The following is a 27,960-nucleotide window of genomic DNA, read 5'->3' as shown; positions in this document are numbered from 1 at the left end:
TGAGTTAAGCTCGCTGCTCTCTATTGGATCATTGCTTTTTACACTTCAAGGATCCGTGCAGAACTGAAAGAAGTTTCTGCAGGAGGATTAAAACTTTGAAAATAACCGATGCTGGTTTCCTTCATCATCTGATGTTTATGAGACTTTTGGGTTTTTTTCTGGAATAATGCCTTTGTGCTGGAAGAGAAGCTCCTGGTTGCCAGTGGTGTTTGGGACTGCGCTGGTCGTTCTTACTGCTGGTAATGCTGGACCGAATCAGGACAGGAGGCAACCTCAGTCATCCTCGTGCTTTGGAGGCTTTGATCTCTACTTTGTTTTGGATAAGTGAGTGAACTGACAGACATTACCTGATTTTCTATCGATAACTGAGTTCATGATTTTTTTTAAAAATCTAGGAAGAAGCGTTTGTTGACGAAACAATTTGGTGTCTGTCTTTGTTTCTACCTCCACTAAAGTTTCTTCCTACCCTGAAAACTTAAGACAGTTCTCTAGCTAAACATTTTATGCATTGTTATGAAATCATACTTATGCACGAAGTTTAAAATGCATATTTACTTTATGCATAAAAGAATTGTGCTTTTTGTGTCCCCTGCAGCAATAAAATCATGGTTTTGCCAAGTGTTTTTATGATGTCATCATCCCATTTGGTATCATTATGAGTCTGGCGTCATGCAATGCAGGAAAATGGGTTAATGATGCAATGTTTTCATTATTGTGATTGTTGCTCCATTTAACTGTCAGCTGCAGTCACAGTGCTGTGTTTGGTGTACATACGTACCTCATTAGCCAGTGAAAAGCTTGTCTTGATAATTATGTTTCTTCATATTCTCAGATTTTCAAATTCTGTGTATCTTAGGGAGTCATTGTGATAAAGTTATTTGGACACAGGTCATGATTTAGAATCCATTTCCCTGTTTATCTAAGCTCAGTTTGAGTTATCTTTGTTTTTCATTCAGCAGTGCAGCAAAGACAGCTGTACAAATCTGCAAAGTGGCACGAACCTCCCACAATAATCTATCACAATTACAGTTGACAGTCTTTTGGAGGGGGCATGTCGTGGACTCTTTTCATTTTGCAGGTTTCTGCAGGCAGCACATGATACATTGATAAGTTAAACCTGAATTTTGATGCTCTGCAAATTTAGAATTTTCCCAACTAATCCTTTTAGGGTAATAACTAATAATATTTAAGGTAAATCAGCACATAGCCTCTCTAGAACCGATGCTTAAATTGCTCAGGGAGTTGCCTTTGGACTATAGCAGAGTACTTACCTTCTGACATTTGTATTTTTAAATCCTGGTTTCAAACGACTTGTTTTTATTATAATATCACCACATGCCAAACTTCTTGGCCAACTAGGCCAAGAAAAAAAAAAGATCCAACTCATTAAACCACTCTTTTTTTATTTGGAGTTTTTAATTGGTGGATTTTTCTGTAGCTCCATTGTTTAGAGAGTCTCTACATGCAGAGGCAGAGAGAGATTTTCCAGTTGTCCTACAGTACTTCTCAGTGCCAAGTCCAGGCACATGCTGCTATTTCTTAGAGGAAAAATCAGGCACTTATGCAGGAGTGAGCAACTGTTTGCATTAGCCATGTTTCAAAGACACAGGTTTACAGGTGCACCCTGGCAGTATTTGTTGTCGGGCATTAGCTGTTCCTTTAAATTTCTGTCTCCTCTCCAGGTGGGACTTCACTTTGCCTCTTAGCTGCGATGTCCTCCACCTGCCCTCACTGTCTTCTCACAGTATCTGCCTGATCTCTCTTCTCCTCTTCTCTCTTTTCCCGATGTCTGCGCTGCCTTTCTCCACTTGGTCCAGATGTTCCAGTGTTTCAGCCTGTTGGCTCAGATGTTTGTGCTGGGACTTGTGTCATGGTGACAATGGAAAAATACGTGTGTTATGAAAACACAATTTCACTGAAAGCCGTGATAAAAATCAGCAGTGACACATTCAAAAGACATCTAGGCTCACAAAATGTCGGCGTTATCAGCCAAAAAAACTGTAGCTGTGTACTGATATTGATACAGATAATTGAATAATGAGATAACTATACAAAACAGCTTCTCTGCTAAATCATTTAATCCCTCCCTGATCTCCTGATTTTTATTTCCTGACAAAAAACAGAGTGGGATTTGGCTAACTTTGCTGTGGCATTTGCTATGCAATCAAGAAAAACGTTAAGTAAAAACTGTGACAGTAAAGAGAGAACAAAGTTCAAGATGATTAAACAGAAACACTGATCAGCTGTTATTATGCAGCAGGGTTAACGAAGCCTTATTGTGAGTGTATTTTGATGACTGTAAGACTAAAGTAACTACAGGTGCACAAAGAGGATTTTAGAAATTTGAAGATCATTACTACTTCGTAGAGTAAGTTCACCAGGCTCTCCAAAGCATTTATTCTGCAGGCTCTTTCAAGTCAGCTGTTTTCTTTGTAAGCACTCCTTCCCCCATGGGCACAGACACAAGGGCCCCCAATGTCAGGGGCGGTGGCTACAGAAAGAGACACAAATACAAACAGATGCACAGCTTCAAAAACATGACCGCAGTTACCCGAAAGAGACACAAACAACAGAAGAGAGACCACGAACCATAATTCACAGTGACATACAAAGATTAAAACAGACATAAAGTTAATTTTTTATGGAGACAAAACAACATACAAAAGACTCAAAAGACATGGTGGTATAATTTCAGGTGCTTTGGGGTCTTTTTAAGACTTGGTCTTGCACCTGTCTGAAAGTGCTAGGGTTTTTTTTTTTTGTTTTAAATTATTGCCTTGGGCTACTGCCAGAGGAGAGGTCATGTAGTTTAGATGCACAGCTGCGATTTTAAATAACACATCATCATATTAATTTGATCTTTTTCTTGTCAGATCTGGGAGCGTGCAGCATCACTGGACTGAAATCTATCACTTTGTTGAAAATTTAGCTCAGAAGTTCATAAGGTAAAGAAATAAAAGTGTTGTAACAAGAATCTGTGGGAAAGTTTGTAACAAGAAATGATGACAGATGAATGTTTTCTCCTGTCTTTTCTCCAGCCCACAGTTGCGGATGTCCTTCATTGTGTTCTCCACTGAGGGACAGATCTTAATGAGGCTCACAGAAGACAGGTGGGTGCAGCTCCTCCTCCACAAAAACAAAAAACAAAAACTGGTCCTAATCCTTTAATTTTCTGCCATCCAGCTGAAAGGAATGAGCGTAATACCAGATCTGGACTGAGGTCACATACAGTTATGCGCTTATGATTTTTATGACCAAGAAGAGATTCCAGACAGATACTTACCTTTGCTCTGCAGAGTCTGCATAAATACTTAATCATGTGGTGTTTGACACGATGCGGACAGTTTATGTATCCAATCTTTTAATGTTTCAGTGCTTCCTGTAGATCTTACTCTACAAAAGGCTCATTTCCTGTCTGTCTGTGCAAAAGTGTCTCAGGCCAACACACACCAATACCATTCCAGTTTATTCATCTGTTACACATTGCTTGCATTTTCTCAAAATGCTGCCCTTATGGAAGCTATTATCCTGTCGCCACGCCCTAAAGTATCTGGTTTTTATGCAAAACCATGTTCAGAAATGAATCTGACAAAATAAATATTTCAGTTAGATTAGATATTCCCTTGTCTTCTGCGTGTCCGCTCAGGGAACGCATTCGCAAAGGACTGGAGGAGCTTGAGTTGGTTCGACCAGGAGGAGACACTTTCATGCATCTGGGCATCATGAGGGTGAGTGGACCTTCAAGCTGGCACCTCCTGCTTCAGCTGCAGCACAGTCACCGCGCAGTTCAGAGCACTAGATGACTGAAATGTTAGAGACGCAAGGAGTTCCCTCATTCCTTGCATTCTACTGGGCTTACGCGTGTTTAATTGATCTTTTCTTTTATTGTTCGCAGGCCAGTGAGCAGATATACCACGGAAACATAGAAGGTGTGTTTTATTCCTCCTTATAGTGCGCTGCAGATTTTTCAAGTGTAATTTTTACCAAAACCTGTGAATGGATGAAAGTTTTGTCTGTTTCTGTGCTTTACTGAACTCAAATGGATGTTGCCGACTTTAGGGACAGGAGGTCAAAGGGGTCACAAGATAATTAGAGTCTGAGCAAAAAAACACTGTTATGTGATGCTCCCACATGAAATTGCCGTTTTTGTCCTTGTGTGTGTGTGTGTGTGTGTGTGTGTGTGTGCTTTAATGATGCTGTTACTGGTCCAGGCCTATAAACTAGTCACAATAAACAACTTGACAAAGAAGAACACAATTATTGCTGAGAGCTCAGGGGAAGAGGTAACCTTCAGTGTAAGCCTTTGAAAATTTATGCACACGTCGGAAAGAGCCAACAGTCGTGGCTTTAGTTATGGTTTACATTTGCTCGTTGACTTGAGGTCACCTTTAGGAGGCCTTTAGATGCATGTGATTTGATTTAGACTGAATGAGATATGCAATTACAACAATTAAGGTTTAGATCATGTAACTACAAACAGTGTTCTGTTAGCTCAGTCAAGGTGGGCGACGTTTTGGTAGCGCGTGCATGCGTTTGTGTCATTATGCCTGTAAACACGATAGCTTGGAAATTTTTGGATGAATTCTGATCAAACTTTGTGGGGATGTAGAGTGGGGTCATGTTAACGATACAACATACAGGCATATAGGGAATTATATATGGAGGATGCCAAATATCATGTTAGTTTGTATATCTGACTTTGTATATCTGAAGTATGTAGCTAGAGTATTTCATTTGCTAGGCCAGTAAAACTGCAGCAGGGGTGATTGTATTCTTTTTGCTCACAGGTTATCGCACTGCCAGTGTTATCATAGCTCTGACGGACGGAGAGTTACACGAAGATCTTTTCTTCTACGCTGAGAGGGAGGTGAGAGGAAAAAAATAGGTCACACGTGTTTCACAACCAGGTGAAATATGTAAACGATTAAACATATGTGGGACCAGATCAAACACTGCCATTCTGTACATCACCACTTTGATCCTCATCTTTTAGTCAGACAGCGGGGCCAGAGCCTTCCCCGGATTCATACATCAGAGCTCGCATTCGCATCTGCTCTGGCCTCTAATAATTCAGCTGCTCCTCTGATCATTCAGACTTTGCAGGCGAAGGCGTGTGAAAGCCACAGGCTTTAATCAGCTTTTAGTTGCTTCAGACACATGTTGACATTGGGGATGGTGTTCCTGGAAATGTTCCACCTGGAAGCTGTGGGAGGTCTTAGGTTGTTTCTCGATGTCAACACCAAAAACATATTAACTGGAAATTTGACTTATGTGTTCTGTCTGGTTTTGTGGCATCTGAGGGACGTTTCGAATGTTACATCATGCGTGATTAATATTATTAAGTGGAACTATGATGGTGCCTGGCTTCTTTTAAAGAGTTTTTCCAAGTGCCAGATAAAAACAAGCCTTTTTTGGGTTTGTTGTGGATGGTGTTGTGAAATGCAGAGGTGTAATTGAAGCCAGGTCTTCCTGTTTTTGCTGTAAATCTGTGTGTGTACTTGACAGGCCAACCGCTCCCGAAGTCTGGGTGCCTCGGTTTACTGCGTGGGGGTGAAGGACTTCAATGAGACACAGGTGTGTGTATGCTTTTAAGTTTTAGTCTGAACCTTACTGGCTTATGGCACCTGAACTTGAGAGAGAAATGGATAGCACTGCTGTAAAAATTTAAGCTCTGGAAATCCAAACCTTATTTTGAAAATCCTGAAACTAGCGTTTTTAAAGAGTTAAGTGCTTGACATCACATAAAGTCATAACTGTAAGTAATTTAAACCCCGTGTCACTGTCTCTGTTCATGGACAGCTGAAGCAAACATATTCAAGTGAGTTAAGTACTCCAGCAAAGACATGAAATATGTTTTAACTTATGCAGCTTTATCCAAAGGCTTGGTTTCCTAATCACTGCAACATGCCAAGTGAAGGGGACTTTCCCCCCGCCTCCTTTGTTTGTCGTTGAAGCTGTTTTATTTTAAGGAAGTTGTGTAATTTTGTTATGCCACTGGACAATGTCTGAATGGAAATCTTGGATGAATAAGTGTGCCACTTGTCTCTTTTGATTACAGTAATTTGTTTTCTCTCTAGCTGGCAAACATTGCTGATAGTAAAGACCACGTCTTCCCTGTAAATGATGGATTTGAGGCTCTGCAAGGAGTCATCGATTCAGTAAGCATTTCAGTTCTACATGTTTACATCAGACAGACGCTCGGCATCCGTGTGACGTGTTATGATCAGGACTTTCAGACACAGGAAAAGTCAACGGAGATCTTCTTGCTTTAATAGGCTTTATATAATCTCTCCCTTGACCTCCCCTTTAATCCATAAACATGTTGATCAAATATCAGGAAACGAGTCCTTCTGGACAGAGACAGAATTCCAGGAAAACCTGCTGTGACTTTCCTTCTTTTGATTAGTGTGACTGATAAACACAAAGTATGTCCTGTATCTCTTAAGATTGACCTCAGTGTTTTCCATTTGAATGCTAGGATGAAAAATTTGAATTAGTTTGCTGTGAATGTGCTGATGTCACTGGGATATGGGATTTGTTGAGCAGAAATAAGGGCCAAACAGCTGAATTACATCTGGAGCAGATTAATGGCAAGTTGAAAGCAGCTACTTCTCACTCATGTGAAAGGGGCAGTTGATCATGAATCGTCCTCTTGATGTTCAGGGTTAAAGAGAGTATGTTCCTGGAGACCAACAAATATATATATATATAATACTCAGTGTTGGGAAGGTTACTTTTAAAATGTATTCCACTACAGATTACAGAATACATGCCCCAAAATGTATTTTGTAACGTATTCCGTTATGTTACTCAATGACAGTAACGTATTCTGAATACTTTGCATTACTTAATATAGTATCATGCTTTTTACAACTACATGAATGTACTATTGCTGTGTGATTTATTACTATTGCTGGAGGTCCACGGCTCCGAACCGTAGTAAAGGGACCTCTGGCTAATACGTCGGGTTCCGTGTCGGGCTCCGTGTCGGGCTCATAGCTGAAACCTAGCTTTACTTTGTTGTCTGGGTCAAGTTTGAGACAGAGAGGCGTTGAAAGGCTGCTCCAACGGAACTTATTGTTTTGGAGGAAAACACCAACATGGTGTACAGTCGAGTCTTAATAGCTTACTTACAACTGGGCTCGTCAGGCACTCTATTTGGCTGCAGTGGTTATTATTATATTTACATGCTTCCAGCTCCTGTTTCTGCTCTATGACAACTCGTACTTTTCCACTCTCCTTTTTCTCCCTCCTTGCGCTCACAGACATATAACAGGAATGGCAGTCCATTCTCCCTGCAGCACGGACTACACTGCCCATGAGGCTACATTCTTTAGGGCTATGACTGTAGCATTCTGCCTATTAGCTTAGCACAACAACAACAACAACAACAAAAAGGGGCTCTCTCACCCAGGAAACACATAGTCGCAGAGAGAGCGCGCGTCACCCTTTAACCATGGCAACCATAATGCTGCGCCTGGAACATAGCTGTCAAACAAAACCCAAACAGTCCTGACCAATGTTCCCTCTAATTTTTCACGTGTCTGAGCGAACACACAAACTCCCTGAGCGATCCCTTGGACCACTGTGAGCAACATTAGACGTGTCCACTGTGGTCACGCCAGAGTTTACATTTATGTTAGACTACTTTTAATTAACTGCTCTAGCCCATTTACAATGAAAATGTAAAAAAGAAATCTAGTCATTGACCTGTGTAGTATGTTAGCCTGTCAACGACGTTGATTAGCTGCGTATGTGCGAATGTGAATCGCATTATTGGCTGGACTATGGGATAAGGTGGCATCGTTCTAATCCCATATGGGAGCAGCCAGTCACTTACTGACTAACACTGCAAAACAGAATTGTTAAAGTATTCATTTTAATTTCAATTCAGGTTAGATTTTTTGTGCGCAACGCAGATTTTCTGTGCGCAGAGACCGTGTCAGCAGTGCGCAATTGCGCACGTGTGCAGCTTAGAGGGAACATTGGTCCTGACCCGCGATATGAAACAGGAAAATACCACTGTGTAATCCATTTATTTCAACAAAGTAACTGTATTCTAAATACCACCTTTTTAAACGGTAACTGTAACGGAATACAGTTACTCATATTTTGTATTTTAATTGCGTAACGGCAGTACATGTATTCCGTTACTCCCCAACACTGATAATACTGTACATCTGCAGGATGTAAATGGGAGCAAAAGTTTATTTAATAAGGACATAAAAGTGGACTTGGCTCAAAGTGGCCATTCAAAATGGAAAGAAATAGATGACCACGAGAGAAAGATGGACAGCAGGAAAACCACAGTGCTTATCTCAATGTGTCCCTCAGATCCTCAAGAAGTCCTGTATCGAGATCCTGGCAGCAGAACCATCCAGTATCTGTGCAGGAGGTAAAACTTTATTCTAGTTCACCTTCCTCAGGCCACTCATTATAATATTAGGATTTTCTTAAGATGGTGAATGAATTTGAGTATGCCGAAAAGTCGTTTCCTAGAGTGCATTTACCTTCTAGGATGGTATAGTTGTATCAGAAGCTTTCAAGCAGTCATCATGGGCATGGATATCATGAATCGAAATCTATCAGTTGAGAGCTTTTAATGAAGTCTTCTTTTTCCAGAGTGTAATAATTGTACGGCTTACGTCTTTAATGAATTTCAAAACAAAACAAGAATTGGGTGTTTGATTTTTTTCAGGGTCACAAATATGCATAAAGCCTCATTTACATACGCCAACACTAATATTTGATTAAATGTCCCAAAGTGTATCTGGCAAGACACTTTTGATAGCCATCAATGAGTTTCTGGAATAATTCTGGCTGGATATTTTACCACTCTTCTTGGCAGACTTGGTAGATTTCATTTAAATCTGTTGGTTTCCCGGCACAGACCTGGTTCATAATTTTTCAATCGGGTTGACATCAGAACTTGGGGAAGGACATTCAAGAAGCTTAATGTTAGGGATATTTGTTTGGGATCATTGTCCTATTGGGGGAAAAAATGTGTCAAAGAATTTTGGAGGTAATCCTCCTTCATTTTACCATCTATTTTGTTCATCAGTACCACTGGCAGCAAACAGCCCCAGAGCATGATGCTACCACTACCATGCTTGACAGCTGGTTTAGTTGTCTTGAAAGTCTCACGTTTACAACTCCAAACATTTCTTGGTCAGCACCCTCTAAATCTATTGGCGATGTGAAACTCCCTTTACTGGGATAGTGAAAAAGGTTTTTGTCGTGTAGTTTCCAGTTCATTGAATTCTTGGATCTTCCTGAACGCCATTTTCCTCTCATCTGAGGGGAATCCACACTTGACCCTGTGTGGATTAGAGAAAATCCAACTTGCACACCCAGTTCTTGTTTTAAACTAATTTCCCCTGGAAAAAGAACTGTTGAAAGAAATTATTAAAAGCTCCAAATTTCCACGACATTCATGCTCAACACAAGTGTATGTAAACTGCTGCTTGGGATTACTTTGGACCAAAGAAGATGAAATAACTTCATTTATTTTCAATAATATTTTATAGATGAGGTGACATAATGTGTTTCTCTTCGCCTTGTCAGAGTCCTTCCAAGTGGTGGTGAGAGGAAGTGGATTCCTTCACGCCCGAAATGTTGACAAAGTGCTGTGCAGCTTTCGAATCAACGACACCCTAACTAAGAGTAAGTGAAGCATTGCTTATCAGGGTGTTACCCCTTATTCACTGCATGAGCTATTTTATTACCATATAACATCATATCTGATTATGCTGTTAAACTATGACAAAGACGGCTGGAAAACACAGATGAGTGTGTGAGACGTTGTGAAAGTCACCTAAATTACACCGGCCTGATTTTCCCAAAAGACAAACACTACGTGAGCCACACCGCTGGAGTCCTCAATGATCAAATGAGCAGCCAGGTTTTATTTATGCATTTTTTTAAACACATGGTGTAATTTTACAGTCTGGAATCAAGGTAAAAATTAAAACAGGAGATTAAGGAGAACCTGTACCACACACAAAGGAAATATCTTTAAAGTGGCTTACAGTAACGCTTCCTACTTCACATGCCGCTGCAGCTGCATGAGGTGACGGTCTAATTACAAAGCATGACAATAACCAGCATTTACATAGAATGAAATGTGTGCTCCGCGGAAGTAAGACCACTGTGACCGTTTCTACTTTCATTGTTTTTACTGTTTAAATCTACAAATTCAATGAGATGATTTTCTGGAGCTTGGATTTGAATTCTAATTGTTTTTGCATGATATTATCTAACGTCCTGTAAAACTGATGACATGGAAGCAATTTGAGCAAAATTATCTCCTCATGTCAATCCCATTACGTGGAGGTTCCTCCTCCACATTCATTCACTCCTCTAGAACCTTTGCACACAGACTTCTGGACTTTGTTTACTTTACATCAGCAGTAAGCTTTAAATGAAAAATAATATTGTCACAGTTAGCTTTCAGAGAGACAAATGTATCATTTCTTGAGAAATAATTGCTCCTTCTGATTCCTGCTCTCAGCCCTCTGCTTACTTTGCAAGTCTGGAAAAGTGTATAAAAGGAAAGCAACAACATGCAACTACATGTGTGAAGCAGATGAATCCATGTTTGGGATTTTATCCCCAGGAAAAAGTAGCAGCAAGTATAGCCAGGCGTGCAGGGATTTGGCAGTTCCTGTCCTGAGCTATTCATTGTTTTTGTGACAGATGTTGTACTGGACAACTGTGGGAAGGGTGAAAGAAGAGACAAGAAGAAATTAACACGGTTAGATGAAACGATCCACACAAGTCCTGTGTCTGTTTGATAAACTTGAAGCTACGGCTAACCTGGACCTGTCAACATGTGACCAAATCCACTCAACAGCACTTTTAAAGCTGACAGTTTGAGCCATAGCATGACACTGAATAAATGTGGTTTATGTCACACCGTTGATATAATATAAGACATTAAGGTTCAAGGTTACTTTATTTATACCCGTAGGTAAATTTGCTGTACAGAAAAAATTATTGCATTTGGCATCCCCTCACAAAACACACATTAAACCCGACAAACACATATTTGATAATTTGACAAGTGATAAAAAAAACCCCAATATAAATAAGATCAAGATTAATTCAATAAAACAGTTTTTATTGAGTTCAGTGACAGCAGCAGGGACAGCTGTTTTATCTTTGACCCACACTTTGGGACTAGAAACCTCCATCCAGAGGAGAGAAGCTGAAATTCACCCCATAAATGATGGGAGCCATTATTAAAGATTTATAAAGCCATTCCTCTGTAGCTGTTTAGAGTACAGGGAAGCCAGACAGGGCCATGACTCACATATAAGACGACTGGAGTGTCTCACTATCTGATTCAGTGAGCTTTTCTCTGTGACAGAGGTCTAACCGAACCATGCCACCAAACAAAAAGATACAACAAACTCAATAAAAGAACAATTGTTCGGGCAATGTGGAAATGAGCAAATTTCCTAAGGCACTAAATGCGCTGGTGACCCTTTAATTAAAGTGACTCCATGCCCATTTTGTTGCTTCCTAAAATCAAGAACCATATCTTCTGTTTCAGATATGTTCAGTTGAAGTTAAGACTCCTCACGCCACTGAACAAAGTCATCAATAACTAGACTGTGTGTAGTTTCACCCTCTTTAAGTAAGCTGGCAATAACATCTGCGTATTTAATGATGGCCCTGTTTTCATATCTGCTCTGACACATGTTTGTATAGAGAATGAATAATAAGCATGATAACAAACGCTCTTGGGGAGAACCTGTAGAGGAGAACAGTGGGTCAGACAGAACCCATTTATACTCACTCTTTGTGACCTGTCAGCTAAATAGTCTAAAATCTAATCCACCAGGTTTTCCCCAACTTCAAACTGTTCTTAAAGTCTTTAGATTAAAACATTGGGGTGTAGTTTATTAAAAGCAGAGGAGAAATCAGTAAACAGAAGTCATACAAAAGTCCCTTTACTCTCTACATGTTTAGAAATCAGATTAAGTAGAGTCAATGGTGCATCCTGATAAGTTTTTTAAAGACTTTCATCACGACTGAGGTGAAGGCCTGAAGTCGGTCAGAACTTTCAGGCGACCAGCTTTAAGGACAGGAACAACGACAGCTTCTTTCCAAAGAGAGGGCACATGTTGCATTTGCAAGGATTTATTAAAAATAACCTGAAATAAAAGACTGAGTTCTCTAGCACAAGATTTAAATAGGCGGCCACTAATATTATCAGGACCGTGGCTTTTGTTAATAAGAGGTAGGAAGATTTTTGTTACCTGTGAGCAGTGTCAGTTTACTTGCTTCCTCTGGTTTACTATCTTTAAGCTAAGCCAATCTAGCCACCTCCTGGTTTAGAAGTATGAGCATCTTATTCCTGGCAAGAAGGGGATTTCCCCCCCAAGCTGAACAGAACCCTGTGATGTATGATCTTCATCTACGGTTACAATCACAGACACAGGCAGTCTGACTAAACCAATTAGACACAAATGGTTGTGCTTTACACAACGCTTTCCTGAGAACTCTCACAGTGCAGGCTGGGAAAAAAGCACAAGTAACCATCTGCGCTTTTTTGCTTTTGCAACTGTAAGAGTCTTCAGAACTCAGCTGTATTTAACCAGTGTCACCGAGTTTATAGTATGGTACAGAGGATGACTAACCTCTCAAAAATCAGCCATAATCTTAAGCAATAACTCCAAATAATTAAGTGGTTGAAGATGAACTTCAGTCATCTGTCTTCACCTCCCAGTTAAACATGACCTCTCTCTGAGCTTGGGGAGTAAACAGTCTTATAAACCTTTATGACACTGACTTCGAATGCCTGCCAGAATCCTTTTATCCACCACGGATTTAAATTGTGGAAAAATGTAAGTGCAGCAAATCGTGTTTCATCAGCTCTGAGCTGGACAAAGTTTGCACTTTGCTTTCACGCTGTAAGGCCACTCTGAGTGCAAGGTGGGTGCAGAGTTGAACTCTGACATCTGTCCCAGTTCGTGGCGGCGTGGAGCTGTTTTGGCCTTGCTGCCTCCCTCTCTCGCCTCTCTTCCTCTCCCTCCTCCATTGTGTTTTTTTAGAGAAGAGCAGCCGCTTGTGTTGATTTCCTCAGTTCTGGGGTATGCGCTCGCCTTGCCAGGATAAGCAGACAGGCTTGCGCGATGATGTTTGTTGGATCCGCTTTCCTGGACAGCCAGCTGGATGAGGAGAAGACCTACATTTTGCCAGAAAAACAAAAAGTGTGGTGAAATTGTTTGTATTGGCATTCGTGAGCAGGGTGCAGATGCCTTCAGATGGGAAAACAACAAAGTGCCTGTTTTGCAGATGCAGTCCTCTCTGATTGTTTGTCAATCAACTTACAGTGAAAGATGTGACATCATTCGACTTCTGTTAACAAATGCATAGTTTCGGCTCTTGTTGTCAAATATTTGTTGAATTAAATTTAAGTCTTGTCTAATCAGTCAATAAATTCATTTTACTGCAATCTGGCAAAGAGATGTCATAAGAAACGGTGATTTGAAGGTGAAAACATGTTTCAGGAGCTGCATGTGTCCTTGAACACTGCTCACAATTCCAGTCAGGAAAGTTTGGCTCATGCTTTTGCTGTTTTTCATGACCCTTTCCCCCTCCGCTTCTCTAGTGGTGAAGCCATTGGTTGTGGAAGATACATATCTACTCTGCCCTGCCCCAGTGCTTGAAGAGGAGGGGATGTAAGTCGTATAATTTACTTAAATAAATGTGAGGTTTCAAATGAAACCCTCTGCTCTGCTTTTCAAGGTTAAAACGGGGCTGAGATATTTTTCTTTTTCTTTGCCAGGGCAGCAAATCTTTATGTCAGCATGAACGAGGGTCTCAGTTTCATCTCTAGCTCGGTCACAATTACCACCGTGAGCTGTGTGAGTACAATAAGATATAGGGGCATTTGGCCTTTAGCGGGGGCTTGGAGCAGCACAGAGTGTGGAGCTACAGACGGAACACAAAAGTGGTTTACATCCAGCGCTCTTTGTGTTCAGACAGCCTATGCTGACGTGTCTGTCTCTTTTACAGTCTGATGGGACCATCCTGGCCGTAGCTCTGCTCATCCTGATGCTGCTCCTGGTCTTGGCTCTCCTCTGGTGGTTCTGGCCTCTGTGCTGCACTGTGGTCAGTTCCCTGCAACAAAGACATGAACTCGTGCTGCTTTACAGATTGCTCTCAGCCTGCTCCTTACATTTTACATGGCTACAAAGAGTATGGGGGCTGTAGCCGAGCCATTTACGTCCTAATTGATACCACAGACAATATAGTGAAGCCTGGAGTCTGTGTATCAGTATTCCTCCTTTGGATCCTTGCATCTTGCAAAAAAGAAAAAAAAGAAAAAAAGTGATACAAATTAAAACTAATATTTGATTCATTTCTTTTTAATTAATCCAAAGGTTCAAAAAACACTCAATTTTCCCAAAAAATTTAATTTTTTATGATTTAGGCTGTAAAGAGTTAATTTTTACTGGACTTTAAAAAACACTCTGTTCCTGAGGGATCTTTGTTGCTGAAGTTAGTCCACAACCAGTAAATAGTCTCGGCCATCAGGTGAACATGCGTTTAAGCAATTATACCTCTCCTAAAATTATTTGCGTTTCCAGAGGTTACTGCAGGTAACCTCCAAGTCAGTATATTCACTTAAAGAGATCTAACTTGTAGCAGATTTTTCTACCATTTATGGCTTTACTTGATTTGTTGCCAGTGGTGTGGAAACAAAAGCGTCTATAGCCTGAATGTTTTGGTTGATATCTTTGTCACTATGAAGTTTTTAAGTAGCGGGATAACTGATTCCAAGTAAAGAGTTTCTTTTTCTTTTCTTTTTTTTTATGTACTTATGCAAAAGCCATCTGCTCAGGACTCGGTGAAAACATGTTTGTGGGATTATTTAGCATCAAGGTATTTCAGCAAACTCACTTGCTACCACATGCCCTCTGTACAAATCCGTACATCTCCTTTCAAAATCGTCACGGGCATGGTGTCTCTTCAAAATGCACTGCAGTGTTTCCACTGGAGCTGGAAACAGGAAAGCTGAGCCCTGCCAGAGAGAGATGTCAGCTTTTACAACACAGCTTTCTCTCCCTTCACTCTTTTTCTGTCCATGTCAATTCGCTTGCAAGTTGAAGTTCGTGCAGCAAGTGTGTTTGGGAAAAAACGACACTAGGTTACCAAGGGGAGTCTTTTTTTTCTTCTTCTTTTTGTTCCAGGATTTGGAAAAGAGTGCAGGAAAAAAATCACAAATAAGAATCAGAGTGACTTAATTTGCCAAATGCATTTAGTGGAGATGAATCTGTCTTTATTACACCTGTGAAAAAACCCTGACGGCTCATGCAGTGAGGAAAAAGTTTATATGGGGATAGCAGCGGTGTACATTGTTGTGCATTCATCCAAGTTTTGAGTTGCATAACATCGAAGTAGATGGATAAATTGTTTTTCTTTCCCTATTTATGTGATACTAACTAACGTATAAATACTATAAAAGTTATCCATAAAACTAAAAAGGCATAATGTGGCATTTATGAGGTTGTTACTCTTCTCTTGCTTTAACCAGCAACCTCAAGGCAAAAAAATCTGGATAGCAGATTTCTAGGTCAGCGCCTTGCTCTTGTAAGTCGTAGAGACTAAGAGGGAAAACATTTCTCAGTCATTTGCTGTTGTGTAGCCACGTCACTGTGCATAAAGCGCGCATTGTTCTGACACGCAAAAAGCATTTTCAAACATGTCTCTGCGACTTCTGTCATCTCCTGATGTTAAACAATGCTCTCCATCTTTTTCTTCCCATTCACTCTGCTTTTTCTTCCCCTCTTTTATTTCGCCCACAGATCATCCACGAACCACCACCACCGCCAGCTGTGGAGGATAGTTCGGTAGGAGCTTCACAATCTCCGCCTCCTATCTGTTTTGTCAAGACTGAAAAAGAGTGCTTGTGATTTAAGACTTCGACAGCTGCCAGCGTTTAGCTTATGTAATTGTTAGAGTGACAGCGTAAACCTCAATGACCACACGGCGTCACTGACTTTCCAGCTTTAAACTTTCAACACTCGTTTTCTGATTCATTTGACGAGAGTTAACGCCCTCTCAGAACAACGGCATCGTGACTTTTACAGCACCCCACCACACACACGCACACACACCATTTCTGCTGTTTGTAAGAGCACTGCTGTTGTGTCCAAGACTTTAATTTATGCCTTTAAAAAATTATAACCATTTGGACCTGCAGTAAGAAGTTTAAAAACTCAATAATAATAACTCAATAACTCAAAAACATAATTTCAATTTAGTTTTAAGATCAAACCGCAAGTCCAAATGACTCGATTCAATACAGTTTAACGGTCCTCAAACACGCTGCTGCAGCTGTGGGACGTATCAGGCTGCATCTGTTTGCACAAAATTAAACAGAAAATTAGGTTTAACTGCTGAATTTAAATGCCAGTGACATCCACGGCCTCAAAGACTGCTTTTATTACGGTCTCCTCTGTGCGACATCCTGGTAGGATACGAGACAGACAGGGTGTATTAAAGAGCTGAAACATCACAAGTTTGGCTAGTGGGCTTTTTCATTTCCTTTGATCAGACAAACTAGAGCAATGGGGACATAATGACAGCTCAGGGATAGGAAGGACAGAGAGAGAGGGGCATTCATTCCAGTTTGCCTGTTAACAAATAAGAGAGCAGTTGTGTGCAAAAGTCTTGTGCCACTCCTCTTTCTTTATATTTTGCTTCCAAGAGGGGCTATTTTGTCATAGTTTTCTTGAGCAATAGTTCTCCAGGCTTTCTTTGGAAATTGGCAGGGAACCATTTTTTAAACTGTATCTTTCAGCACTTTGTTACAACAGCCTGTGGCAAAAACACAGAAATATTCCTGTTTCATAAAACATGCCAAAGATAATACAGTGTTACAGGCATAAAATAGTATTTTTCATGAACAAGAGGATTCAAAAAGAGTTACACTTGGTATATCTCTGCATGTTGTGCAGTGTGTCCTTGAAAAATTTGAGGAAACTGGACACGAAAGGGACATCTGCAGCAGATGGGCAGTATCTGGAAATGTCCTCAAGAAATAGGGAAAAAGACCTGACACAGGATCCGAGAGATGCATCTGGCACATCAGTCGATCCGTCTACTGTTCACTGAAGCGCCATCAGAATTCATCTCAGTGAAAGGGTGGCAGTCGAGAGTGAGGAATCCAAATTTGTTCAAATTATCGTCAGTGCTTATGAAGTGAGTGAGTGCCTACAGCATCTGTAAAACACGTGGAAGCTCTGTCATGGTTTGGTGATGCATTTCAGCCAGTGGCGCTGGGCAGCTTGTCAAAACTGATGGAAATACAAACACAAAAAAAAAAACAACCATCAGATTTTGATCCACTGTGCCATATCATCTAGAAAGCATCAAATTGGCAGCAGCTTCATTTTTCATCATGACAATGACCCCAAACACACTGCCAATGCAGTAAAAGTGTACCTGGATAGAAAAAACACACAATGGAACACGATCAGTCATCGGTTCCACATTATTGAAGCAGAGTGGGATCTTCTTGACAGAGAATGGAACAAAAGGCAGGAAAGCTTATTTAAGACACTTCAGGCTGTGTTGAAGAATAAAGGCGATCATACCAAATATTGACTTTTAAGCTTGTTAGAACTGTCAAAACTCTTTTTTTGCCTTATATACTGGATTTCCATGCATGTGAGTTAGCAGATGTTTAAATAAATTGCTCCTCCTATTTCGCTTTTTCCTAGAAATGTGTGAAGAAATAAGGGGCGGGCCAGGACCTTTTGCACAGTACTGAATGTTTACTGCCTCTTAGTTCAAGCTAAGGGGTGATAAACATTGGTGAAATGGTTAAACAACAAATACATTTAAAAAAAACATTTCCTGTTGCTCTCCCACAGGATGATGAGGACTTTGAAGCCCCCAAGAAGAAATGGCCGACTGTTGATGCCTCCTACTATGGAGGAAGAGGCGTAGGGGGGATCAAAAGGATGGAGGTTCGCTGGGGTGAGAAAGGCTCCACTGAAGAAGGAGCAAAGCTGGAGAAGGCCAAAAATGCCAAAGTGAAGATGCCTGACCAGGAGTATGTGTCACCACCCCCTCGGGTTCTTAACAATGGCATGCAGAAACCGCCGGCGCCACGCAACTGGTACTCACCCATTAAGGTAGGGGGGGGGGGGGGGGGGGGGTATATATATATATATGATTACTCATTAGGAACTACTGAGAAACTCAGTATGATGCTTCACTAAGGGAACACAAACAGTAGGCAATGGTGAAGATTATTTCACCATTGCTTACTGATTACTGAAAACCATTGCCCCAGATGGTTTTCAGTAATCAATATCTAAGACTACATTTGTAAATTAAAGCTTTGATGCTGTGTAAAATGTAAATATGAAACAAAATCTCATCTAACAGTATTTTATTCACGACAGAACATAGTTGAATTTTTCGTTTCATGATGCTCCAAATGTTTTTAAATTGGTGGAAAGATCTGGTCTGCAGGCGGACTAATTCAGAACCCAGACTCTTCATCTATGATGCCACGCTTTTCTAATAGACGTATGGAGTTTGGGATTATAGTGATATATGGAAGATCTTCTCTGAAAAACACTTTATCTGGATGGGAGTGTATGTAAAACATGTACAGGCCTTTCTGCATTGTTGGTGCCTTTCCAAATGTATGTTCCTAATACCACAGGCACCAGTGCAACTCTATATCATCAGAGATGCAGGCTTTTGAACTCAACGCTGATAACAAACTGGACCCCTCTCCTCTTTAGTTCGAAGGACACGGAGTGCATGTTTTCCAAAAATAATTTGACCACAGAACAGTTTTCCGCTTTCACTTTTTTTTTTTTAAAAGATGTGTTTCTGCCATCAAATTCAAAACGAGCTAATATTAAAAAAAAAAAAAAAAAAAATAGTAAAATGTCTCACTTTAAACATCTAATACGTTTTCAGCACCCGAACATTTTTGGAACGGAGTTTTACAATAATGTCCTGAGTCAGACGTGATCATGGAAGTACTGAGGAACAGCTTATCACTGTTGTCCTGAATCATTCCTCACAAGTGTTACCTAAACAACTTAAAGCAAACAGGATATGAGTTTTAACTGAGCCACATAAAAATGAGTAAATACTGGAGAATTTGAGAGTTATTAGTTTAAAAAGTATTTGAAGTAGAGATGGACCGATCCGATATTACGTATCGGTATCGGTCCGATACTGACCTAAATTACTGGATCGGATATCGGAGAAAAATAAAAAGTGTAATCCGATCCATTAAATATCACGAAAGCACCTCGCAAAACTTGCAACACGCCGTAACTCACCTCAGAACGTTAGCAGTCGAAGCAGTGTGCATCACGTGATAGAGCAGCTGTGGCATGCAGGACCTGTTGGTGGTCTGGATAGCATGTGGAGCTTCGCTAGCAACCTGGCATTTCATCTCCGACAAAGTTATCCCCGAGAGAAGTAAAGCAAGTGTGTAAGTCCATCTCTGAATGTTTGTAAAGCATTCCCACGTTAAGCTTAACAAGCGACTGCCTCTCGCTCTCCGGCTGCTACTTCAATCATGAAACTGCTTAAATGATCAGCTGATCGGCTTTTCTGTCGCGAGTCCGTCTCTCTTGTTTGTTTTTGGCCCACTTTGCACCAGAAAGAGGAAACCAGCGGCTGAACAACAGCAGAACGTTTAAGCTTGATAAGCTGTTGTTAGAATTTATTTAATATTTCTTTCTACACCAGGATCTTTTCTACGTAGCTGACGCTGGTAACTGTGCAGGGGCGGATCTAGCAAAGTTTAGCCAGGGGGGCCGATAGGGCATGAACAGGGAAAAGGGGGCACAAAGACATACTTTTCTTTCTTATTCTCATTTAAAATGTCTAGCTTTTAATAAATAATTATCTGACAGCCAAAGTTTTAATTTGATGTAAAATGAATAGAAGTCAATTACTGTATATAGTGACTATTAAGTCTAATATATACCCTAGTAAGCTATAGTACTTTTTACTTTGGGAAGGTACCATCTGTGCAGTCTGCAATTTTGTTGAAGAAAGATGTTGAATCTATTTAATATTTCTTGAAAAATAATTGATTTCTGTGCATTTTTTTTTTCACACTGCATCAAATTAAGGTTGATTACGTCGATTAAGCATCATGAGGTGGCGCGTGAGGGGTGGTTCCTTATTTTTTATTTATTTCTTTTTGTTGTTGCTGGGAGTTGGAACCCTATTAGTTAGGTTGCTTAATATTTACGCTAAGTACTCTTTAAAATACCAGAATAGGGAGGATGGTGTAGGTTTAAGTTTATTAGATTGATCAGTATTGCTGAACTATGAAATATTTTTTTTGTATACAGGTATAACAGAATAGCTTTAGTGTAGTTGTTGTTTTAAACTTGAGTATGAACTTGCAGACTTGCAAAATGCAGCAAGATATTTTAAAAAACAGTTTTGTTGATTAAAAAACACTATATCGGATTCATATCGGTATCGGCAGATATCCAAATTTATGATATCGGTATCGGTATCGGACATAAAAAAGTGGTATCGTGCCATCTCTAATTTGAAGTGTGGGAATCATGGTTTTTAACAGCTCTGCTGGGGCGCATACTACATATAACACAGCATCTGTCACAGATTACTTCATGCTAATCTGGCTGAGGATATGTTAGTACGAGTATGGTGTTTTGGTGAAAATAGCCCGAGATGTGTTCGGGTATTAAAGCTTAGGTGACAATTGGCACACGGCTCCATTCCTCCAGGACCAGCGTGGGGTTAAAGGAGTCTTTCTGAAGTCTTCCCAGTCAGCAGGGGATTGCTAATAGAAACCAGACTTCTGTTGGACTGACCTCCAGAGAGAAAGGCTCCACAGCCAGGAGTTTTTGTGAGCAAAAACAGCTGCATTTTTTCTGCTCTTATCCTCAAAGTATTTGCTGTGTCTGAAAAGTATGAAGAGCCAACTTACAGTGGACTGAAACCATTTCACTGTGTCGCTTTGAGATAAATGGATGAATTAAACGATACATTAAACTGCAGCTGAAGTCACTTGTGTGAAAAAGAAGACAAAAAAAAAAAAAAACAAGGGTTGGAAGCAGAAACCAATGTTTTGTAGGATTTTACATTCTCTTAAACATTTTGGTCTCTTCTCTGTTTCCACAGAGCAAACTGGATGCATTGTGGGTGCTTTTAAGAAAAGGCTACGACCGTGTGTCTGTAATGAGACCTCATCCAGGTGACAAGGTAAGAGCAACACCAACCCTGCACTGGCATGCACTGAGCGTGCATTGTAAATCGTTCTGCATTTCACGGGCTGACGTCAGGCTTGGCTGTGCATTAACTTCTGGCAAATGAAAATTAGCAATTGAAACAATTGTATGTGAAAATGTTGAGAAAATGGACCAGCTGTAAGCAATGAAGTGTGCACAGCGAGACTCATGGGAAAAGTTGCAGTGGGATTGGATTTAGACTGCTACAGTACGCAGCAATGTAAAAGCGTCTAGTGAAGTCATTATGAAAAAACAAAATGAAATTCCTCAAAGACCAGCTGCAGTGGGGGTGACAGTGCAGTGACCGCTGCAGCTGGAAGCTAACATGAAGTCAGAGACAGTAGAGTCTGTATGCGGTGAAAAACGGGAATTATGTGTCTAAAAATGTCACCGCAAGCATTTATGTAATGATTCACATTTCTCTGGGTCAGAGTGTTGATCTAAAACCATTACCCTCACAGGGTGAAAAGACATTTCTGGCACATTTAAACAATCATTTTTTACATTTTCTAGAATTTTCTCTGTAACTACTGTAACTCCTAAGTGTTTTGAGTAAATTTAAAGTACACTGAGCTAGTTTCAGATTTGACTCAATAACAACCCAGACAGGATTTGCTGCTAGAAGACAGGCCTTTAAATGCCATTCCAGGGAGGAGCTGCTCCTATTGTTTGCACAGAGCTGTATAAGGTGACACACAGCCGTGTTGAAACATAAAGGAGAATTTTGAAGATGAGAGTAGGAAGCAATATTAGTAGCCCACCTTTCTTTTATTTTAAACTTCTAGTGAGAATACCAGTTACTCCCAGTTACTACAGTTAATACCAGTTATGCATGCTTTTAAACCCATGTTTTTGTAATGTTATGCATATGCATATTATAAACTCAACAGCCATTTTGTTAAGTACAGCTGCTCAGCTGTTTATTAATTCACATATCTAATCAGTCAGTCATGCAGCAACTGATTTAGGCATGCAGACATGGTGATCTACTCAAAACCATCAGAATTGCCCGAAAAAGAATAAAATACCCAGTGAGCAGCAGTTCTCTGCGGAAAATGAAAACGCCTTGTTGATGTCAGAGGAGAACTCCCAGACTGATAGGAAGGCAACAATAACTCAGCTAACCATTTGTTATAACAAAGGTATGCAGAAGAGCATCTCTGGAAGCACAGCACACATATCTTAAAACAGATTTAATTTATAGCAGCTGAAGACCACAGCAGCAGCAGCCGGTGCCATCCCTGTAAGCTGAGAATAAGAATCTAAGGCCACAATTCACATGTTGTCTCAGTTTTTGCAGGGACATTTAAATCGCATGTACTGAATTCTGCATAAACATCATGAAAGCCTCGATCCATCCAGTCCTGTATGAATGATTCTGGTGGAACTCTGGTGATGTAATAGTACCAGGGATATTTTCTTGGAGCATTTTCGGACCAGAGCGTACCCATCATCTGACAGCAGGATAACACGACACATCACAAACCTCAAATGATCTCAAAATGACTTCTTAAACATAATGAGTTCATGAAACTCCAGTGGCCTTAACAATTAGCAGATCTCAATCAAATAGAGCATCTTTGGAATGTGGTGAAACAGGAGATTCACATTAATCTGCAGCAACTGTGTGATATTGTCATGGTAATGTGGACTAAAATCTCTGAGGAGTGCTTCCAGCACCTTGCTGAATCTATGCCATGTAGAATTAAAGCAGTTCTAAAGGCAAACAGCAGACCAACCAGTTACTAACAAGTTCAGCAAAGCTCACCAGTATAGTCCATAGTTCATTTTTTGGCAGCTATAATGTAATTTTTTACTTTGATGCAAAAATCCTAATGTTGATACTTTATGCAGTTACAATAGAAATATAATTGTTTGGCATGAATAAGCCTCTGGAATTTTCAGACTGATGTGTTATTATACGGTCAGGTTTCTTCATCTTCATCAGTGCAGTTATGCAGCATTTCCTTAAAGAGATACACTGACAGTCCAGCAAGACCCTCATTTCATGCTGAGGAGGATGGGAAATTACATCTCAAGGCAAACTTATCAGGATTCATACTTTAAACTATTTCTTAGCCTCCTTTGCTGTATTTTTTGTCTTGAAGTGAGCCAGATGTTTTTAGAGGGTAAAAGGTCTGGTATGTAGGTGAGCCACTTTAGCAATCAGGCTTGTTTTCTACAGTCATGGTGTTGTAATACATGCAAAATGCAGTTTGGCACTGTTCTGATAAAATAATCAAGGCGTTTCCTGATTAAAAACAAACAAACAAGAAATAAGTGTTCTTTTTTCTTTGCATGATAGAGTTTTAACTTGTAATTGTGGATGCAACGAGCCTGAGCAGCCGATTTCACCCTGTTTTACTTCAGCCTCAGCCTGTCTGCGATGCTCTTTTGTGCCCGAGAGGCATTTTATAATAAGCTTTCAAGCTTATTCTAAAATATTATACAGGATATTTAGAACTAACTAGGCAGCTCATTCTCTTGACAGTACTTTTTGCATTATGCAGTTTATGGACGTTTTAACCAGCACTCAGCTCACTGAGAAACAAAGTGTCGAAGTGTGTCTTCCTCACTATAAAAGCTTTTCATTAGCTTACTGGAAAAGAAAAATACTTGTTTGTACTTTCTGAGCAGTGAACACTTTCTGAGCAGAAAGCTTGTTCTGATTGCAATTAGGAGTCTATTTTAAAAGCCTTTTTATAAATGAGTGCAGCAGCGGGGAGGAGGAAGCCAGCCGATCCAGTTGTTGCTGGAGAAAAACCCTGTTACGTGTCGCTTTTGTGAGCCTTAAAGACTGGGGTCTTTTCAGCAATTAAAAATAAAATCAGAGGACGTAACACAGCAGGTTACTGGGCTACTGAACCATCACACAGTGACTGACTGTGAATGTAGATACAAGTATGATACAGTCCAGGAGCCCAAGAGACATAAGGATCTATGATATTCAGTATAAGATGAACTGTACAACATGCAGCATTTGGCCTATTTCTTTTCCCCCAACAGTCATTTCTCCTCAGTGTTAAATAAGAGACACATTCCTTATCAGCCTATTGCAACTCCTGGGTCGACTGAGTGCAGCTGCTCCAGGGGTGTAACTTGTTTCTGGAGTATAATGATGATGTATATCTCCCTTTAATGACCTCACTTCATTTTGAATGGGCGTAAATGATGGCAGGTCAAGTTGTCCAATGAAATAGGTGCATAGCTTCTCAAAATTTAAGCTGGGACTGAGAATTACAGCACATTTTTTAAGGTCTGCTGACATTAAAATACACATTATGTAGCTGTGTACTGACAACAGGAAAAGGCTTTTGTGAGAGTGAGTTCATTCAGTTGTCAAAGCAGGAAAGTGTGTGTTTTGTCAAAGAAAGTTCAGAAAAGTGGAGACATTGGTTCTTCACCCTTCAAATTCTGAAGTTATTGTTTGATCAAATGAAAAAAAGAGCAGCAGATAAATTTAAAAAATGTCATAGATCCTATGTTTTTAGTTAGTACTAACGTTCTCAAACTTAGAATTAATTAATTAAAAATATAGGAGCTGGCACCACTTTGTGGAAGCTACTGTGTTGCCCCACTTTCTTGAATGCAATGGCTGAGATGGATATAAGACTATTTTCCCAAAATATGTTGCACCCGAAATGTGAATTCTTACCTATGTTTTATCATCTAAGAAGGGGTACTCCTCAACAAACAAGCCAGAATGCAAAAGAAAAGAGAAAACTCTTCCTCTAACTCTTCCAGGGTAATCTCCTGAACTGAAGATGTGGCTCTAACACATAAAAATGTGCATAAACATCCTTATTTATTCCAGATATTGTCACAATTACTTATTTTCAGCAGATTTGAAATGTGACTCTCCTGTGTCCAGATACTGAGCTAGCTAAACAAAAACAGCAGCTGGTTATAAATGTGGTTACCACCAACAAGCCTATGAGTGTCCTTGAAGCAAACATGAATCTTACTTTCTCTGTGACAAGAAGTTTGATTCTCACATCATATGAGAGTTTATTTGCTACGTGCCAGAGTCACACAATGTTAGATCTACTTCAAAGATAGTTTCACTAATGCCAGCTAACAGAGGCTAACAGTAGCTAACAGAGGCTAACAGTAGCATTTACCAACAGACAAGGTAAGGATATCCTCAACAACTCAGTATCAGTGTCACTGGTCAAAAGTGAGCTTCAACAACAGACCGACTCATATCTGACTACTTTCAGAAAGTTTTACAGCCTCATCCAGAGTAAATAGATGTAGATATTTTTCACTCTGCATATTGAAAGCCGAGATAAACAGTAGACTGACAGATTGCAAAATATGTTCATGCAGATCTGATCTGCTTTTTAGCCACGATTTATTGCACAAAGTTGATATTATTCAAATAGTATGTTAAAATATAGTACTTGCACTTTATGGCAGTAGTTTATGAATGTATGAAATTTTGCTTTGGCTCTTAGAAAATGCAAATATCATCTTATTGTTCTGAAATGTCGTATTAGACTTCAAGCTAGCTGCTGAGACAATAAAATCATTAATAAAGTTTTTATAGTGAATATACGCTAAGTAAGCAGTAGGGTCACCACAGTGAGATTTTTTTTTATGCAACCTTAGAGGTCACACCTTGTTGGATCATCAAAAGAAAGCAGGTTTAGGCAAATGTTTTATGAGCCTCACTTTTCAAACCCATAGGCTAAATCCATCTTCTATATACAGGCTGTGATGTGAGCCAGACCTTTTCCTTTCTGTCATTTAGACTCAATGTCTGAATTTTCATTGTGAATTTTTGCCTTGGATTGAACAATTAATGGAAAAAAATTTAACGTTTGCCACTTTGCTAACAAAATCTGAACTCTGTTTAATTTTATAGGGCAGATGCATGAACTTCACCCGTGTAAAATCCCCCCCTAGCTACCCACACTTCAACAATCACCCATCTCCCATCTACAACCCGCCTGGCAGGAATCCACCTCCACCGCAGGGCACCCTACCACCGACTCCCAGCGCGCCACCCTTCTCCTCGCTGCCTCCAACCCCTCCACCCATTTCCACCCCTCCCCCTTACACACCACCTCCCAACCGGGCTCTTCCTCCAACCACCTTGCACATACCCGCCCCACCGGCGCTCTCACCCACGCCTCCGCCCTGCGCTAGCCCAACCGGCTTGCTGCCACCTCTTCCCCAGGGACCCCCTCCTGGACGAGCCCCTCCACCTGCCCGCCCTCCGCCTCGCCCTGGCCTGTAGAAGTCTGGTGGGAGACAGGAGGTGGTCACACAAGACTGAAAAACATAATCCAGAGTTCCACCAGCACATAGCCATCTTTGATTGTAACTACGAGTGAGGTGCAACAAGGTGCCAACCTCAGCAGGCTGTAGCCTTTCAGACTTGTGACGAGGAGGAGCGAGAACTTGTTTTCAGCTATTTGTCTACTTTTGTACACATCTAGCCCAACAGTGCAATTGCTTGGATGCTTGAATTACATAGACATTCCCTATAAATGAGATCACGCAGGCCGGCTCAAAAACATTTGACTGAAGACTGTATGAATTCTGACCGAGCAGAGGATCAACAGCTTGTACTAACAGCTTTATACACAGGCCCTAGAGAAGGAGTACAGTTGTCTTCTGAATGGCCATGTCACTAAAATAAATGCCACTGTAAAGTTCCTGTTTTATATAAGAGAAAAGAAAAACACTCATCCTGCAAATGTTCCACATACAGCAGAGTAAGGATGATGCAGAGGCATCTGAAAACAATCCTTTTTTTAAATCCTTGAATGTTTGCATGCAAAAGTGCTCGAATCATCGTTTGTAGTTTTTTAACATTTGTACTTGTTTTTATACATTTGTAAATACTTTCATTTTTTACTTTGTACTTGTGTAGACCACACTCTTCATTTTGGGGAAAGAAAGACAATCATCGGTGATGACGGCATGGACAGTAAGTGTACTGAAACAGCAATGCAATGTATCTGAACTTCCAGTGTTCAACTCCTGACTCGCAAACTATTTTCATCCAACCTAATGTGAGCCATGTCTGGCCCGTTTTCTGTGCTCATTGGTGTAAACAGTAAATTTGGCTTTACCAGATGTATGGCTGGAACTGACCTGACCAAGATGACTGTAATTACAGCTGTAGGTAAGCGCTGCATAGGATCTGTCTGTTAAGATGAGGGTAACTCTGGGAATCAGGGAAAAGCTTTGCACATCGTCTTACTCGTCCACCTACGGCTTCAAAAAAAGTTGTACATTATTAATGCAAATAAGCGTGCTCAGTTATATGTGTGCTGTACATTGATGAGTCAGTAAACAATCTTGTTTTACTTTTTTTGCAGAAAGTCTTTAATTCCTCTGAGAATAAAATACGATGGAAGCCATTTCGTGGATGTTGATATGAAGCTTTTACTCTCATCACGTCACGGTTAGCAATCCCGTCAGTACTGTACAGTAAACACAGACTGGTGTGTGATTCATTTAAAAAGCAAGGAAGCAGTTTAGCTACATAAAATCTGACTCCGTCTTCTTATTCTTTTCTTCAGATGCTAATTTGAAAAACATTCTGTTTTACTTCCGGGCAGCAAAAGCAGCAACTGATCCACATGTTTACTGTGTATGCTTTCATCAAGAGTCTGTAAAGCCTTTAATGCATTTAGCTGGATATTCCCTCAAGTCACTTTTTATCCACAGGGCTCCTTTA

At 40.3% G+C, this 27,960-nt stretch overlaps 1 protein-coding gene and 1 long non-coding RNA gene across 2 annotated transcripts; one reads left to right on the top strand and one right to left on the bottom strand.

Annotated features, from left to right (window-relative positions):
• Positions 1-27,954, top strand: LOC146656928 (anthrax toxin receptor 1-like). The gene is made up of 17 exons (XM_085424701.1): positions 1-324; positions 2,874-2,945; positions 3,039-3,110; positions 3,647-3,728; positions 3,896-3,929; positions 4,788-4,867; positions 5,506-5,574; positions 6,078-6,158; positions 8,335-8,395; positions 9,565-9,663; positions 13,619-13,688; positions 13,796-13,874; positions 14,026-14,121; positions 15,819-15,863; positions 17,892-18,155; positions 21,160-21,240; positions 26,134-27,954. The coding sequence occupies exons 1-17, from the start codon at positions 167-169 to the stop codon at positions 26,506-26,508; spliced, it is 1,818 nt and encodes a 605-aa protein (XP_085280827.1). The 5' UTR covers positions 1-166; the 3' UTR covers positions 26,509-27,954.
• On the bottom strand, positions 12,658-15,695 carry LOC146656929 (uncharacterized). Its single transcript, XR_014913981.1, has 3 exons — positions 14,914-15,695; positions 14,189-14,312; positions 12,658-13,192 (listed from the first exon to the last, which is right to left on the bottom strand). It is a non-coding gene; the product is annotated as an uncharacterized LOC146656929 (long non-coding RNA).
• Positions 27,955-27,960: the final 6 nt, after the last annotated feature.

This window comes from Rhamphochromis longiceps, linkage group LG12 (genome assembly GCF_057381845.1).
Source record: "Rhamphochromis longiceps isolate RC_006_pf linkage group LG12, R_longiceps_female_GT1.1, whole genome shotgun sequence".
NCBI classification, from domain to species: domain Eukaryota; kingdom Metazoa; phylum Chordata; class Actinopteri; order Cichliformes; family Cichlidae; genus Rhamphochromis; species Rhamphochromis longiceps.
This window is presented reverse-complemented; position numbering and strand designations above follow the sequence as displayed.

What these genes read in the sequence shown, in the direction of transcription:
- LOC146656928 (XM_085424701.1), top strand. Translation starts at nt 167, where the DNA reads ATGCCTTTGTGCTGGAAGAGAAGCTCCTGGTTGCCAGTGGTGTTTGGG. An exon ending in ATCCAGTATCTGTGCAGGAG is followed by an intron (nt 8,396 to 9,564) that starts GTAAAACTTTAT and finishes TCGCCTTGTCAG; the next exon opens with AGTCCTTCCAAGTGGTGGTG. An exon ending in ACTGGTACTCACCCATTAAG is followed by an intron (nt 18,156 to 21,159) that starts GTAGGGGGGGGG and finishes CTGTTTCCACAG; the next exon opens with AGCAAACTGGATGCATTGTG.